Here is a 15,708-nt window from a genome sequence, read left to right on the forward strand (position 1 = left end):
TGGTACAGGCAGTAAAGAATCCATATCAGGGTGCCAGTTTCAGTGCTTTCTAAAGCACCTGGGAAACTCAGCAGAAAAGGGTCCAAATTCTGGTCCCTGTGCCCCACGAGGGAGACCTGGCTGCAGTTCAAAGCTCTTGGTTTTGGCCTGGCCCAGCTCTGGATGCCCCAGCCATGTGGAGAGCAAGTTAGTGGATAAAGACTTCTTTCTTTCTGTCTTTTCCTCTTTTTCACTGTTCTTTCCATAAAATAAACCATACTTTGTAAATAATCCCATCCAAAACTTCTAGTAGAAGCAAACCAGAAGAAAAAATGTGTATGTGTGTATAAGCACAAAGGGATCTTCAAAAAATACTTGTGGAAAATGCATGTTTTGGAAAAACGACGTGGATTTACTGAAATGAACTCTCATTCTATTTCTCCTTGAATGTTTTTTGAAAGGCAGTTGGTAAAGAGGGGTGGGGGAGGAAAGGAGGAAGAAGATCCTTTCTGTCTGTTGGTTCACTCCACAAATGTCCATAATAGCTAAAGTGAAGAGCCATCTCCCATAGGGAATCAGGATGACTTGAGAGCCACCACCATCTCCTGCCTCCCTGGTCGGATCACCAGGAAGCAAGTCAGGAACTGAAGACAGGTAACAAAGGCAAACACTCTAACAGTAAGACACTGGCCTCTTAACTGACAGTCTCAACATCTACTTCTCCATGAAATATTTAAAGTACTCTTATACAAACTTTATTTACAGAAAGAGTGTACTAGAAAAATAATACAGCAAAATGCTGACAGTCGACAAATATAGACAGGGTGCACTACAGTATCACTACACTGGATAAAATATCCTGTGATGAGCTGCTCAAAGAAGAAAGCAAATCTGCACCCCAAATTTGTCTACAACTTCAACTAGCTATTTCCAGTGCAAATTTCCTTGTGCTTATTTCTTGGAAAGAATGATTTTAAAAATATGTCTAAGCTCAGTTCAACTAGTTGCAAGAATAATACTGGTTAGGTTACTTTGAGTAACTTGCGTAAATGAGTGATGAGCAGCTGTATCTTTCATCATGTTAAAGTCAAATGGAAAGCAGCTATCAGTCCAGATGCACATTTCAGTCCAGTATCTTACCTCCTAAAGCCCAAAATCAGACTGCCCCTCAAAGAACTCAATGGAAAAGGTGACGTATTAGATTCCACTGCAAAGGAAAATAAGTATCAATAAACACTACATCAAAGAGGCCATACCACATCAACTTACTTGAATATACATTTATATCAATACCTTTTGTCATTTCAGAAATTTTATTGTAAAATGTCATCAAACAAAATTAGATAATGCAATATATATATATACATATATATATTTGTAAAATAAAAAGTTCTTAAAAATCTTTTCACTTCATTTTTCTGTATCTATACAACTAATTAACACATACTCTAAGTATTCTTTCATATAAATGGCAATTACTAAGATGCCAGCGTACTCCAGGGAATCTGGCACACACCTCAGGCTGGACTCTGTGGAGCCAGGGAGACAGGACCTATGCTGGACTCTGTGGAACCATTTACACTTTCTCATCCCATTTTCCACCAGGATCAATGACCAGCATTCACCTAAGAATGACACCCTAAAATCTTAACAAAAATCTTAATAAAATCTCTGTGATTTAATCAACTTACATTGATCTTTCATTTTCCTGAGCATTTCTTTGTTCTCCTACTTGCTTTGGCATTTAATCGCCCACATATTTATATATTTCAAACCTGACATTGTAAGCCTGATCTGCCTAAGTGTTAATCCTAGGTCTTACAGAGGCTCCTCACCCTAACTAGAAAGGGTACCTCTCCTATATACTTTTCCACAATTGTATTAAAACGGCACCATGTTGGGACAGCACAGTAGCTTAGCAACTAATCCTCTGCCTGCTGGGCCAGCATCTCATGTGAGCACCAGATGAGTACTGTCTGCTCCACTTCCGATCCAGCTCCCTGCTTATGGCCTGGGAAACCAGTGGAGGATGACTCAAGTCCTTCAACCCATGCTCCCATGTAGCAGACCTGGAAGAACCTCTTGGAGTCTGTTTTTCAGACTCATCCAGTTCTGGCTGTTGCAGACAATCACAGAGTGAACCAACCGATGCAAGACTCTGTAAATCTGCCTCTCAAACAAAAATGAATAAATCTTAGACACAGATGGGTACAGTACGAGGGGAGTGCATACAACAGGCAAATTCAGAAAATAATTAATTTAAGATATTTGGTTTAATTTAAAAAGATAAACAAGAAAAAAACCTCAGAGGATGAGTCATAGTCACTAAGACTTGCTCAACTCCCATAAAACTATCCCCAACAAACCAAAATCAAGATATTCCTTGAGATCAACATGCTATCACATATCCTGAACAAGTGGCATCTCATTTAGTGCTTTTATCACATTTGAAGATCTAAAATCATTTTCAACCTGTTAAATGTTAAGTTTTCAATTCTTCAATAATGGATCCACGTCAAAGTTACCTACGCTCATTTTCTTTCGAGCTCTCCTATAGACTGGACCACAGGCCATAGTGGGATAAACTGCTCTGCACTTAGTCACTCAAGGAATTTTAAACTAGATATAAACGCAGGCCTCACTCCGTTACCTTTAATCTTGCTTTTTTTTTTTTTCAAAATGAATTTTCCATGCCTGGAAATGAAAGTGGGAAAATGTCTCCCACTGGCCCACCAACTTCATCTAAGTAATCCATTCCTCTTCTCTCCTTCCTGGTATTCTGTGTGATGTGGGGGCCAACAGTGCACACCTGAAGCAAATATATCTATTATACAACTAACTGCTCTTCAAACATCTGTACAGCAAAGTGGGCGGGCAGTAATTGACAGGAGTTAAGTTCAAATATTCTTTAGCCTTAAAGTTACTGGTATTTTTCCTTTTGCAAATACATAACATCTTAAACACTTATTTTTATACTATTCAAAAACAGTATTTCAGAGTACTGTCAGGTTGTTATTTATTAAAAAAAAAAAAAAGGAAAGAAAAGTGACCAGAAACATATCAGCATGCTGCTGACAAAAAGCATTCAGTTTCCTTAGCAACAACCACATCTTAAAAATGAAGAGCTTGAGCTGAAGTGGAATAGATGGTCTGATAAAAGGAAAAGGCAGCTCTTCCGTATGCACCTTATAAGCCCTCTGCTAATGCTTCAGTTTCTCTCCTGTTAGTATGGAAAATCTATATTTTATACACAGGAGAGGGCAAGAATCAATACACTCAGCAGCCAGCATTAATATTCAACCCTTGACTCAAAGAGGATTAGTCACAATTTTTCATACTGGACATTCTGTCTTTCTCTAACTTTATTTCAACTATTTCAAATGACATATTCAAAGGTAATACACACTCAAAGGAAATATATACCAATAATGAAGATTATGAAAGTTCTACCTATGTAATTTTAATGTATAGTAATGAGACTTTAATTTTCAAAATTCTAGGAAGCCAAAAACTGCTGTTTGTATGTTTTCTCAATGACTTTTTTTCAATGACATGTTTAACACTTACACATGTTAAAATATTAAAATTTTAAGAAATACTTTGCTTACTTCTTAGAAGTAAAAAGTAGCCAGGTGAAAAAGGCAAAGTTAGAGTAAGGAGATCTTGCTTCTGGTTCAAACCATCCTTGGGCAAATAGAAAAAAACCTCTCTGACTTTCTTCATCTATCTGTGGATGATCTATTATCAAAATACCTCGGTACTGGTAAATGTTTAGTAAAGATATGAGACCAGTGCGAAATGGCTCAGTGGCTAAATCCTCGCCCTGCATCCACCAGAATCCCATATGAGTGCTGATTCGTGTCCTGGCTGCTCCCATCCAGCTCCCTGCTTGTAGTCTGGCAAAACAGTAGAGGATGGCCCAAAGTGTTGGGACCCTGCCTTCGCATGGAGGGACTCGGAAGAAGCTCTTGGCTTGTCTCAGATCAGCTCAGCTCTGGCCACTGCAGCCACTGGGGAGCGAAGCAGACGATGGAAGATCTTTATCTCTCCTCTCTGTAAACCTGACTTTCCAATAAAATAAATCAATACTTAAAAAAAAGTGATTAGCTTTCTAAAAAAAATGCTTTACTTGTGTTAAGCAAAAAGATAACTTCATATAGCTTAGTTGCAGTTAAAAAATCACTTTCAGGAACAGTTTCTTATTTGATATTTACATCGACCCCACAAGATATGGAGGATAGTGCTAGCCTCATTTAATGAACCTGAAAGAGACATAAAAGACAGGTTTCCAGGGCACATAACCAGTAACTCAATTAGAAACAGGATCCATGTCTGGTGTGTGTTTGGCAGGAAGTGGCGAGCACAGATCCACTCTAACACTATGTCTAAAAGATAACTTGTCAATTATCCACAAATTCAACTCACAAAGTGTCTTATCCAACCAGGCTTTAACAAAAGAAAGATTTTCTTGCATCACTACTCCATATGCCCAAGAGCTACTGAAATCAACACCTGGCAAGATTATTGCTAATGCTGCATACTTACAAAATGACAAAATATACTCTAGGTTCCCATTTACTGCTTCACTTCTCAATTCAGCTTCAGAAAACGTGTTACTTTCCAGTAGACATCCATTCTCCTGAGGATAAAGCACATATCAGTGATAATATGCCTAACCTGCCATGCCATAGCATCAACCCTGTTCTTTAAATGCTGTGCCTTTTAACAATTTTAAAACTGAATCACTAAAAATGTCAATATTTTTACAGAGGTTAAAAACTATACAGGAACAGGGAGCTGGCACGGCAGTTAAGATGCCACCTATAAGCCTGTATTGTATCTGAAGGCTTGGGTTCCAGCCTCAGCTCTGCGCCTGATTCCCCCTTCCACTGAAGTGCACCCTGAGCGGCAGCAGGTGATGGTTCAGCTACTAGAGCTCCCGGCACCCTGTGGGAGACCTGGATTCAGTTTTCGGCTCCTGGTTATGGCCTGGCCAAGGTACATAAGGTGAGAACCATTAGGTGAAAAATGCTTTTCTCTGCTATACTTAATTAAGTAATCAATTAATTAACAATTGGAGGAGACAACTGCAGCCTTTTTTGTGTGTGCGACCAGTGACCACTAGGGAGGAATGACACTCTCTTGAGTTATGAAATCAAGCCACACCTGAACTCACCTGCAAAACAGCACGTGCTGACTTCACATTATCAAAGGACGGAAACACATAATTTATGTAAGTCTCCTGATCAGGATTTACTCCCATTTCTTGCATCCCTTTGAGGACTTCAACTATACCTGTAAGATAAAATTCAGAAGTAGAGAAAGATCAAAAGTTCAATTTAATTACCTTCCAAATCACAATGCAGAAAATGTACTCAATATGTTGTCTATCTAAAAGAGACTACAAAGGGGCCAGGGTTTTCAAACAGCAGGTTAAGCCATGGCTTACAAAACCTGCACACCATTATGACTGATAAAGTTGGAGTCCCAGCTGGGCTACTTCTGATCTAGCTTCCCAATAATGTGACTAGAAAAGAAAAAGAAAATGGTCCAAGTACTTGGGCCTCTGTCATTCATGTAGTAGACCCAGATGCAGTTCCCGGCTCCTGTCTTCAGGCTGCTATAGTCATTTGGGAAGTGAACCAGTGAATGGAAGATCTCTGTTTCTCTTTCTCTCTCTTTCTCTTTCTCTCTCTCTCTCTCTCGTAGTCTTTTCAGATAAATAAGTCATTTCAGGGCTGGTATGGTAGCATTACAGGCTGCCTTCTGCCTGCAGTGCTGTCATCTCATATGGATGCTGGTTCATGTGCTGACCATTCCACTTCTGATCTAGCTCCCTTTAATGGCTTGAGAAAGTAGCAAAGGATGCCCCAAGTCCTTGGGCCCCTGCATCCCTGCAGAGGACCCGGAAGAAGCCCCTGGCTCCAGACTTCAAACGAGCCATTTCAGCCATTTGGGGAGTGAACCAGTGGACAGATCTCTCTTCCCTGTAACCCTGCCTTTTTAACAAAACAAGAAAGAAAAAAGTAATTGCATGTTTCCAAAGCCACAGCAAGTTCCAAACAATACAAATTGAACTCTGAGAACCAATTAATTCTAAGAAACTGTCAAACGGTTCAAACATAACCTCATTTGACAAAAGCTGAGGACATTTTCCTTTCCCTTTCATTTTGTTAAATGTATTTATTTGAAGTTACAGAAACAAGAAAAGGAGAGACAAAATCAGAAAGAGAGACTCTACCCACTGCTTTTCTCTCCACATGACAACAATGGTCAGGACTGAACTGAGAGCCAGGAGCTCTCTTAAGTCTCTCACGTAGGTAGCAGGGTCCTAAACATTTCAGCCACCCTCCACCGCTTTCCCAGGCCACAAACAGAAAGCTGGACAGAAAGTGGAGCAGCTGGGACGAGAACCTGAGCCATATGGGATGCCAATGTTAATCACTTTTGTTGATTAGGATGGCTTCAGCTATAAAAATCAAAAAACGCAACTGAGAATGACATAACAATAAGGAACACATATCTTTTGAATATTTGAATGCTCAAAAATCACTATTATTATTTGAAAGGTAGAGTCACAGAGAGACAGAGCAAGCAGCCTCCCATCTGCTGGTTTACTCCCACATGGCTGAAAATGGTCAGAGCTGGGCTGCTTTGTGGTTGAGAGCCAGGAACTTTTTCCAGGTCTCTCAAATGGCAAGAGGAGCCCAAGGATTTGGGACAACCTCTGCTGCTTTCCCAGGTCATAAGCAGGGAGCTGGACCAAAAGTGGAACAATTGAGATTTAAATCTCTACCCATATGAGACGCCAGCTCTGCAGGCAAAGATAAGGCTGCAACACCACTGCACTGCCCCCTGACCATATGGTCTTTTAAAATGGCAAAAAGAGATGTATATTTTCAATAAAGAGCAAATCTTTGCATCTTTCTGGATAAACCCTTCATTTATTAGAAAATGGTGCTTCTTTTAATATACTTAATGTAAATTTCTAACAAGCATCTAAGAATCGTTTACAAAGTATAGAGTAATATTTTTAAAAACGAATATGGAAGTATTATGGTATAAAAACAGTACTTAAATAGGAAGATGAAAATCTGTTCAAATCCCAGCACTTTTGATAGCTACATAGGGAACCTAAAGTCAGTTACTGAATCTAAGGCTCTCAATTCCTTCCTTAATGAAATAAGAGCTATCAACACGGCACCCCGGAAATTTGAATTCTGAGATTCTAGAAGAGGTCATTTAAAACAAAGCCCATGTTATTGTTCAACTAGCAACCACTACAAAAAGAAATTGTCTAAATCATTTTATCTTTACTAAGTAGCAAAAATCTGGCAACCACTTCAAGTTGAGATACAGTAATATGGTTGGAAAAGAAATTCACATAATAAGCAACCATTACAACAGAGCGCAAAAACTATTTGTGGACCTGTATAAGGACAGACAAAGCAAACAAGTCCCAAGATTTTGATGCAACAACAAACTTTCAGTGGCTCAAAAATATTGAGTTACAGGTTATTTCTTGAAGCTTTCAGAAATGGAAGATATACAAAGAGTTAATCAACTAGCATATTGTTTTCACAAAGATTTTTCTAAAAAGGATTTTGAGACTTTTATAGCCAGAAACAATTAGGGAATACTTGTTTCACTATTACTTTTAAACCAGAAGACGACCATATATTTAAAATAAAATTGCAATATGAAAGTCTGCTAAAAGCACTTTTTTTTGTTGTTTGTGCATTTTGTTTGTCACCCAATGTCACACTAACAACTCTGCATCTCAATCCAAAGCACATTATACTGCGAGATAAAATGAAAAAGACCCTTTTTTGTTTCCCCCAGGGGGAAGTACTTCTGTTAAAAGCATCTTTTTATGAGAATACTCCTTCTGAATTACCAGTAATGCAAACCAAAGAATTAGATACTGTACTCTAAAATTTAATATTTGTTCAATTCTTATTCATATCCTATAGACATCCCATGTGTACAGGGAAAAGTAGGCTAAATGCTTAGCCGTACTTAAGAAACTGAAAGCTGGAACATTTCTGTCCTTCAATCAGAGGCTGTCAGGCCATGAGCACTCACTTTGCAATCAAAGTTTTTTCTGCCTTTCCCGTTATAGCAGCTAAACGGTTGAGAACTAGACTGGTCCACAAAGGAGATGGCCATACTGCTTGCTGTGTTCATGAACCTGATCATACATTAACTTTATTAAAGCTTGGCAAACTAATTTCAAACACTACTTGTAAAATGAAGTACTATAAGACAAGCTTTCTCAAGAATTTAAAATGAGCAAACTGTTTAAAAACTACTATCGATAGTTCAAAGATCACAGGTGAATTAAGAAATGAAATCAAGAAAAAAGATCCACTGTGTTTTGGTTTTTAAAGCGCAATACTTTACGATTTCATTTTCTCACAAGATAGAATACTCACAACTAAGGACATCTCCCACCAAACCCAGGTAGATGTGCACACCAACTACTCACCAGCATTCTAAACCATGAAAGATAAAATCTAACCTTGAACGTTTTTCTTCTGATGTCCAACTAGCAGTGGCCAAAAATAGTGAGTTCGAACAGGAAAGCCTTCTTCCTTCAAAGCCTTCATGAGAGCCATGGCCAAATCTGAAAAGAGACACCGTAACTTCTCACCAAGCCCCCTCACCCTTTTGCTTCTGTTGGTTTAAACTAGAAGGAGACAGTACCGGTTTTCTTGGCTGATAAAGCACAATGGAGCGTGAACTGCAGGGGTGTCGTGTGCATCTGTGCTTCCTTCAACTTCTTACAATAGTCTATCAGCTTTTCCACCGGCTAGGAGCAGAGAATCACATTAGACAGACTGGCAAGCATCCTCCCATTTGACCCCTACAAATATGCTAGCACGTTAGGGATGAAAAATAATTGAACTTCTCATCCCCTTTTTATCCCCAAATTAAAGAGTTTTACATTTTTACTCATGTTTTTTAAAGAATCCTGCCATTTGTGTAATTGCAAAATAGAAACAGAAAGAATACCATATCCATAGTCACACAGTGTTTAAGGAAGAAACTGCCAAAATCCGTCAGGTTGTCTTCCTTTGATACAGGACATGCTAATAAAATCTGCAATGCTGTATCTTCTAATTTTTCCGTGACTAAAAGCAAAATGAGGTTCATTGCATCTGTAAAGAAAATGGACAATTTTTGTTGCTAAGCTGAATAGTATTTTTAAACTGTGATCATGCTAAAGACAAAATAAAGAACTACAAACACCAAACAGGTTTGTCTGCCTTAAGAAGACTAAAGCATTACCAATATCAAAACATCCTTATCTATTCATTTAAAACATTTCCTACCATGACTTTTAGGAAAAATTCTGTATGTTTACAGACCACAATTTCCTTTTGCTAGAGAACGCTTCATGGTGTAAGATGACACTTAGAATTTTTATAAAAATTATGTGTAAAATTCAGAAAACTACCTGGAATATATCTTCTTTCATATGTAATCTTTTCCAAAATTTCTGAAACATATTGAGGATATCCAGCTTTACTGAAGCTAAAGATAACTTGCAGTAAATCACGGTCCATAAGGTATAGGTCAGACTTTTCAACCTTCTCCAGAGTCTACAGACAGTTCCAGAAATCAGAAAAACAAATTAGGAATCTGCATTTTTACTTAAACATTAAATTTTAAAAAGCTAAAAAAAAACATAGTCAAAAAACCAGGAACAGCTATCATTGAAAGACTTAGTTTCTAAAATATTCTAAAGATTTTGTTTCTAAAACACCACTTTCTTTTTCTTGGAGAGTGAATCAGTGGATGGAAGATCTTCCTCTCTGTCTCTTCTCTCAGTATATCTGACTTTATAATAAAAAATAAATCTTTTAAAAATTAAGAAAAAAACAACACTAAAACGTAAAACAAGTTTAAATACGTAACTTTAAAGTTCATTTATCTGCCCTACAAAGGTCATACCTGCTTAACACGGTCCATGTCACCCTTTTCAGCATATGCGTTCAATAACGCTAGGTATGTGTCTGGCCCAGGTTCAATGCCAGCCTCTTTCATCACTGTGAGAATATTTTCTGCATTCTCCATATCACTGTAAGTTAATTCACAGATTAAAACAGATTACTATACTACTGCCATGAGTAATATGAAGTTTGATTACGGTTACTAAATCAGTAACTTTAGGTTACCAGTTGCAATTACGATGTCTAAAAAGGACAAACATATGAAACTGATTATATGTTTGGGAACTAATAAAGATCAAAAATAACTGTTAACTTTACAGTAACTTTCCCCAAAGCCCAAATTATATAATACCATAGAGAATAAAGATGGCATCCTTGTCTACTATGTTAAGTACATTATAATCCAGACAGCAAGAAAAATATTTAGTGAGTTACATTTGAAAAACAGATTGACAAATTTGGCTACTTTGGATCGAACCCAGTTTTTAAATTTATTTCTAATAAAAGTTTTGTAAAACAAGCTTAAGAGCAAGTTATACAAATACTAACACATCATTTACACTCCAGATTTATTTTTGAAGGTGTAGATACACATGCTTTAAGAATTTTCTGCAATAATTCTTGTAACATCTAAACCTTGCTTTTAAGAAGCAAAACCCTAGGTTGGTCATTACCCAGCTCTTGCATGTCCTGTAACCAGAGCACTGAAAACAGCTTCCGTAACAGGAAGATCTTTGGTTTTCATAAATCCAAGAATCTTGCTACAAAGAAAAAGAAATGAAGTATATATCAGACACTTTCTACAGTATGTATAGTATTAGATCCCGAGTTACTAATTTTTAAAATATAAAATGCTTGTTATAAAAACAACAAAGTGAAAATTGATCTGCTTCCTCCAAGAAACCCACTCACTGAAGTAACAATAGATTTTAAATACGCTTGTTAAAAATACAAAGTCGCTTTGACAAATCTAGTGATTCAACTCACTAATCTTTAAAAAACACGAACTTCAGTAAGATTCATCAAGTGAAAAGCAAGAAAAATTGTGCATTTCAATTTATCCCTTTTCTCCCAAGTCTTTCATGTAAAAATGGTAGTAAGGTTTATCTTGGCCCAGAATTGTTAAAATTGATTTTATATGAATCTGTAATTACAAGGGGATACTCTCAGCTTTGTAAATGATCCGATTACATCGTTAAGAAATTCCTTATGAAAATGTTTTGCTTTTTAAAAAGGCCAAGTTTATACCTCAACGACACAATACCTCTGTTGTAGTAAATCAAGCTTTTAATTAAAATTTTTTATCATCCACCCATATACAACAATTTATATTTTATGAGTCGCATTACCAAAATTGCTACATTAAAATATTTGTGATTTTCCCTAAGAAGAATCTTTGAAATCAAGGCCTGAATGTATTCTAGGTATACAACATTTATTAATGTTTGTTTAAGCATAGATTTCTAGATCCATACCTGGCACCTTCAATATCTCCTACATTACAGTAAGCAGAAATCAATCTCTGGTATGTTACCTGTCAATAAAATGCAGTGATTAATATCTTTTCCATATTTTTGTGAGTTGAAAAAGATATACAAGAAGTGGACGTGACCAATGAACATTTGTAAGAGTGGACCACCTACTCGGTTTGGTTGAACACTGGCTTCCTCCATTTTTGCCAGGAAGTCAGTCGGTGAGAACTTGTGTTCATTTTGAAGATAGACTTTGAGTAAAGCGTTGTAGTGACTCACATCATACACAGTACCTACAAACAGAATTTAAACCAAAGTTTTAGAAATTTGTTTAACATCACAGCCTTCTCAAAATTGAAATCATGTGCAACTAAATTTAGCAGTTATCTATCACCTTAGCATTTCACCCACCTACAGTAACTCAAATCCACCTTTCAGACACACTGTCAGAACAGAGCAAGTGAAGTACACAAGACAACAATTACTGAATTACTATACGGATGCTATACCGTCTAGTCAGACACTAAAAGATCTCTTACTTATGAAGCATAATATTCTCTTCCTGCGAGAAGATGCTGACAATACCACTGCATTTGAAAGCAGCTAAAAGACCTTTCTATACAAAGCAGTCCCCGGCCCCATTACTGACACTCTGTGACAGATGGATTGCACCTGCACGTCTTTTATGCAGGTGGAACAGTGTTGGCACTTTGCTTATTTACTTACCAAGCCACTCAAAACCCTCTTTGAAGGACTCACTGTTTTCAGTTATTAAACATCGTTTCTAATCTGTTATCCTCAGTTATCTGTGTTCCCAAGCCCTGAGTTTCCTTTCTGCATCCACACTGCCAAGGACCACTCCAAGAAAGCAACCATTCAGTCTCACCTATTCACGACATCATGGTCTGCCAACCGATCTTCATGCCGTGTGCCATGAAGTTCTCACAAATTTAATTTCAGATATTCATTTAACTTTCTGCGGCCACAGTCTGTCAGTATCTGATGTCAGGTTACAGTATTTCAGGCAGCAAAGACTTCTCCTATTAACACTTATTTCAGCTAAACAGTCATGTTGAACAGGTACCTACCCATTTCAGAAACTGTGCCAATTGTGCCAGGGAAAGAAGATGGCACAAGTCCTGGGGCCTCTGAATCTGCTTGGAGACCCAGAAGAAGCTCCCAGTTTCAACCAGGTCCAGCCCCAGCCACTGTAGCCATTTGGGGAGTGAATCAGCAGATGGAATAACTGTCTATCTTTCTCTCTAACTCCGCTTTTCAAATAAATTAATTAAATTTTTTTTAAAAAAAAAAAGACTTTTGGTACAAGCAATAATGAAAAGAGTCTATCTTCACAGCTTTATCATTTTTTAAACAGGAGTTACACTGACAATCTAATAAAAATCAACAAGTATGTTTCAAGTGCTTTTTCTTTTATTTTTTTGTTTCTTTATTTTTTCTTTTATTTTACTTTGCTTGGTAGCAAGTGTTATTATGGACAAAGCATCACACTACTGGCACAGGAAAAACAAGTTACCGATTCCGCCTCATCAAGGATACAGCATGCAGGAAGACATACTGGTGGATAATTATAACTAAGTAATATGCTATCTTTCCATGGAGGTGTTCATGTTGCTACTGCCGTGTAAAAGCCTTTTACTATTTTAGAATAAAATCTTTGGCTCTCAGGTCTTTAGTGAGAGTCTACCTGGTCTGTCCGGTGTATTCTTTTCATTAATCTTGACTAGAATGTTTAATGTCACTGTTTAATGTCTGAAATTCTTGCACATGAGTAAGAACCTCTGATGCAACTGTCTCCTGTCATGAGTTTGGCAGGACCAAGCAGGAAAGTGACTGAATAGAAGCCATCCAGCTGGTCCCAATGCACCATGAGGCAGGGCTTCCAGCCTAACCACTGGACTAATGAAAAACCTCCTGGACCAGGCAGGACACTTTCTCGAGGCCACCACCAAGCATCATAGGACAGATAGCGAGAGAATGTCCATAATTACTCCTATACCCATACACGAGCTCCAAGAATGCACAAGTCAGATCTTCACTCATTCTACCCCCATAAGCTTAGGATTATTTCACTTGACACCAGAATATTAGGCAAGCAAAGTCAGACAACAACCTATGTGTATAACATGGACTGTAGAACAAAAAAATGAGAATTTTTCTAAGGATGAGTAAGGGAAGAAATGTAGGAGCAAGCCTTGGAAGTAGATCAGTATTTACATAGCAAACATCTTGCACTTGTTTGAAAACTTTGTTAAGTGGGTCCCAACCTCACCATACCCATACAAGGAGGCTATCAGTTCTAATACTTGCTGGTGAAGCCCTCTGAGGAAATCCAAAAAGTCTTCAAGCCAACAACATCTCACAAACAAGGGAAGAAGAGAACTGACTATATCCATTCGTAACTGTAAAAATACCTGAAGTACAATGGTTCCTCAATTCTGTACTGCAATACTTGTCTTGTCTGTTAGGTATATTCTTGTCATTAAATTTGGTTAGCTAATGTTTCAAATATTTTTTCCATAGTTGTGCATAATCACATGATTTACTAAACTATGGAAAATTCTAATTTTGCATCCAATCTCTATCTTCACTTTATTGGTGCATTTAAATATACCTACAGTTTAAAAATTATTTAAAACAGTGAATTTATTATCCAAAAAAATTATAAATGGATTAAGAACTATGAGTAAGGGGTCAGCTCTACAGCTTTTCTCATTATAGGTGATATACATTTTTCAAAATTATCCCTAAATATTTTCATATATTTAATTGTACCCTGTTTTATTTTTTAACTTAGACATTTATTATTTCCAGCTGATTTTTATAATTATACTTTCCTGGAACTTTTCAGATAAGCAATCACATAAAATATAATAATTTCTAATACTGTTGTTATCTTAGCTAACTATATCTATGTGACAGTTGGCCTTGGACTTTAACAAGCTAAAGAAATATCCTTAAGACTGTTCAAAAGACAGGAAGAAACATTACATTTTATCAGTGGTCTTCAATCTATTTTTTGTCTATACTACGTTCATATGACTCAAAATTGAAAAGCTGTAAAAGTTATATCCAACATTTTTCGTTCAATAAATATTTTATTATAATATGCACATATTCACAAAAATTTTTTGCTTCAAAATGCTAGTATATTATATCCACTGTCGGGTAGTTTTCTTTTTATTGAGACTTTAGACAACATCTTCTCCAAGAGTATTTTTAAACTACTACCATACTCTACTCAAATTGTTCATTTATAACTTCAACAGCTCAAACATTTTTCTGTTCTGCTTTTTCTTTTTTAAATTACTACACTGGTAATATTTTTTATTTAGAAAAATATCCTTAATGCCCCTAGATGTCACTGTAACCCACTAAATAAATCATATTGCCAAACATGAAACAAGTAGCCATAAAACAAAATGAACAGTATTTATGTAAGGAAACAGTCATTTCAAAAAGAAAACAAACCTCTCACACACACACGTTATATTCAAACAATCATACCCAATTTCTGAAGTTTTTCCCATATCCTATGAGCAAATTCTGTTCTCTCTGTGAGGTTCAGTTCAGGCAGGAGAGACCCACAGCTACGCAGTAGAAGCAAGGCTTGATTACTCCCTGGGCTACCTGTGGAGAAAGGGAACAGGACAATTGGAACACAGGACATACGACCATTTTGATGGATGTCGACAACTATTCAAAAGTATTCAAAAATCTTGGCTCACCAAAGATAATACTGACAGTATCTGTTAATTAGAAAAACTCTATCCTAATTTCAAGGCTAAAATTTTAATATCCCTCTGCTTGTTTAAATAATCTAAGGCTATGAAATTCACGAAAATCTGCCTAGCTTCATCCAATACAAAATACGAAGAACCCAATTTATAAGTGGTGCTTGCAGCAAGTTAGACTGTTTCTTAGTATCACATGAAAACACACAAAGATGTATAATTAAAACTCAGAAACATCAAACTTATATTTATAGTTAATTACAAAATGACATAAGCTTCCTTCTCCCTATATCCATAACCATTATCTAATCTCCCTGGAAGCTGGCTTTAAAACAAAATACAATAATTGTATAATTCAATTTATATGAAAAGTTGAAAACAGAGACTAACCTACAGCGGCAGAAAATAAACTAGTAACTGCCCAGGGCTGGAAAGGACTTGGGGAGTTTGGGAGCAGATGCTGGAAGTACAAGGGTTTCCTTTTAGAATGAAAATAATTCTAAAAATGATCACAGTGAACACTGAAAAACTAAATGAATTAGAGAAACA

The 15,708-nt window shown here is 36.9% G+C and overlaps 1 protein-coding gene across 1 annotated transcript in view; it reads right to left on the reverse strand.

Annotated features, from left to right (window-relative positions):
- Positions 1–15,708, reverse strand: part of LRPPRC (leucine rich pentatricopeptide repeat containing) — an 88,551-nt gene that overhangs the window by 61,828 nt on the left and 11,015 nt on the right. The window contains exons 3-14 of the mRNA XM_040993168.1: positions 14,933–15,055; positions 11,579–11,700; positions 11,411–11,469; positions 10,610–10,696; positions 9,937–10,063; positions 9,440–9,584; positions 8,995–9,140; positions 8,686–8,791; positions 8,501–8,605; positions 5,156–5,274; positions 4,525–4,618; positions 1,120–1,186 (exon numbers count right to left, since the gene is read on the reverse strand). Of these exons, the coding sequence (XP_040849102.1) occupies positions 1,120–1,186; positions 4,525–4,618; positions 5,156–5,274; positions 8,501–8,605; positions 8,686–8,791; positions 8,995–9,140; positions 9,440–9,584; positions 9,937–10,063; positions 10,610–10,696; positions 11,411–11,469; positions 11,579–11,700; positions 14,933–15,055 (1,300 nt within the window). The remainder of the gene's footprint in view (positions 1–1,119; positions 1,187–4,524; positions 4,619–5,155; positions 5,275–8,500; positions 8,606–8,685; positions 8,792–8,994; positions 9,141–9,439; positions 9,585–9,936; positions 10,064–10,609; positions 10,697–11,410; positions 11,470–11,578; positions 11,701–14,932; positions 15,056–15,708) is intronic.

The sequence above is a fragment of the Ochotona curzoniae genome, unplaced genomic scaffold (genome assembly GCF_017591425.1).
Source record: "Ochotona curzoniae isolate NIBS_2020 unplaced genomic scaffold, NIBS_Ocur_1.0 contig_883, whole genome shotgun sequence".
Taxonomy (NCBI): Eukaryota; Metazoa; Chordata; class Mammalia; order Lagomorpha; family Ochotonidae; genus Ochotona; species Ochotona curzoniae.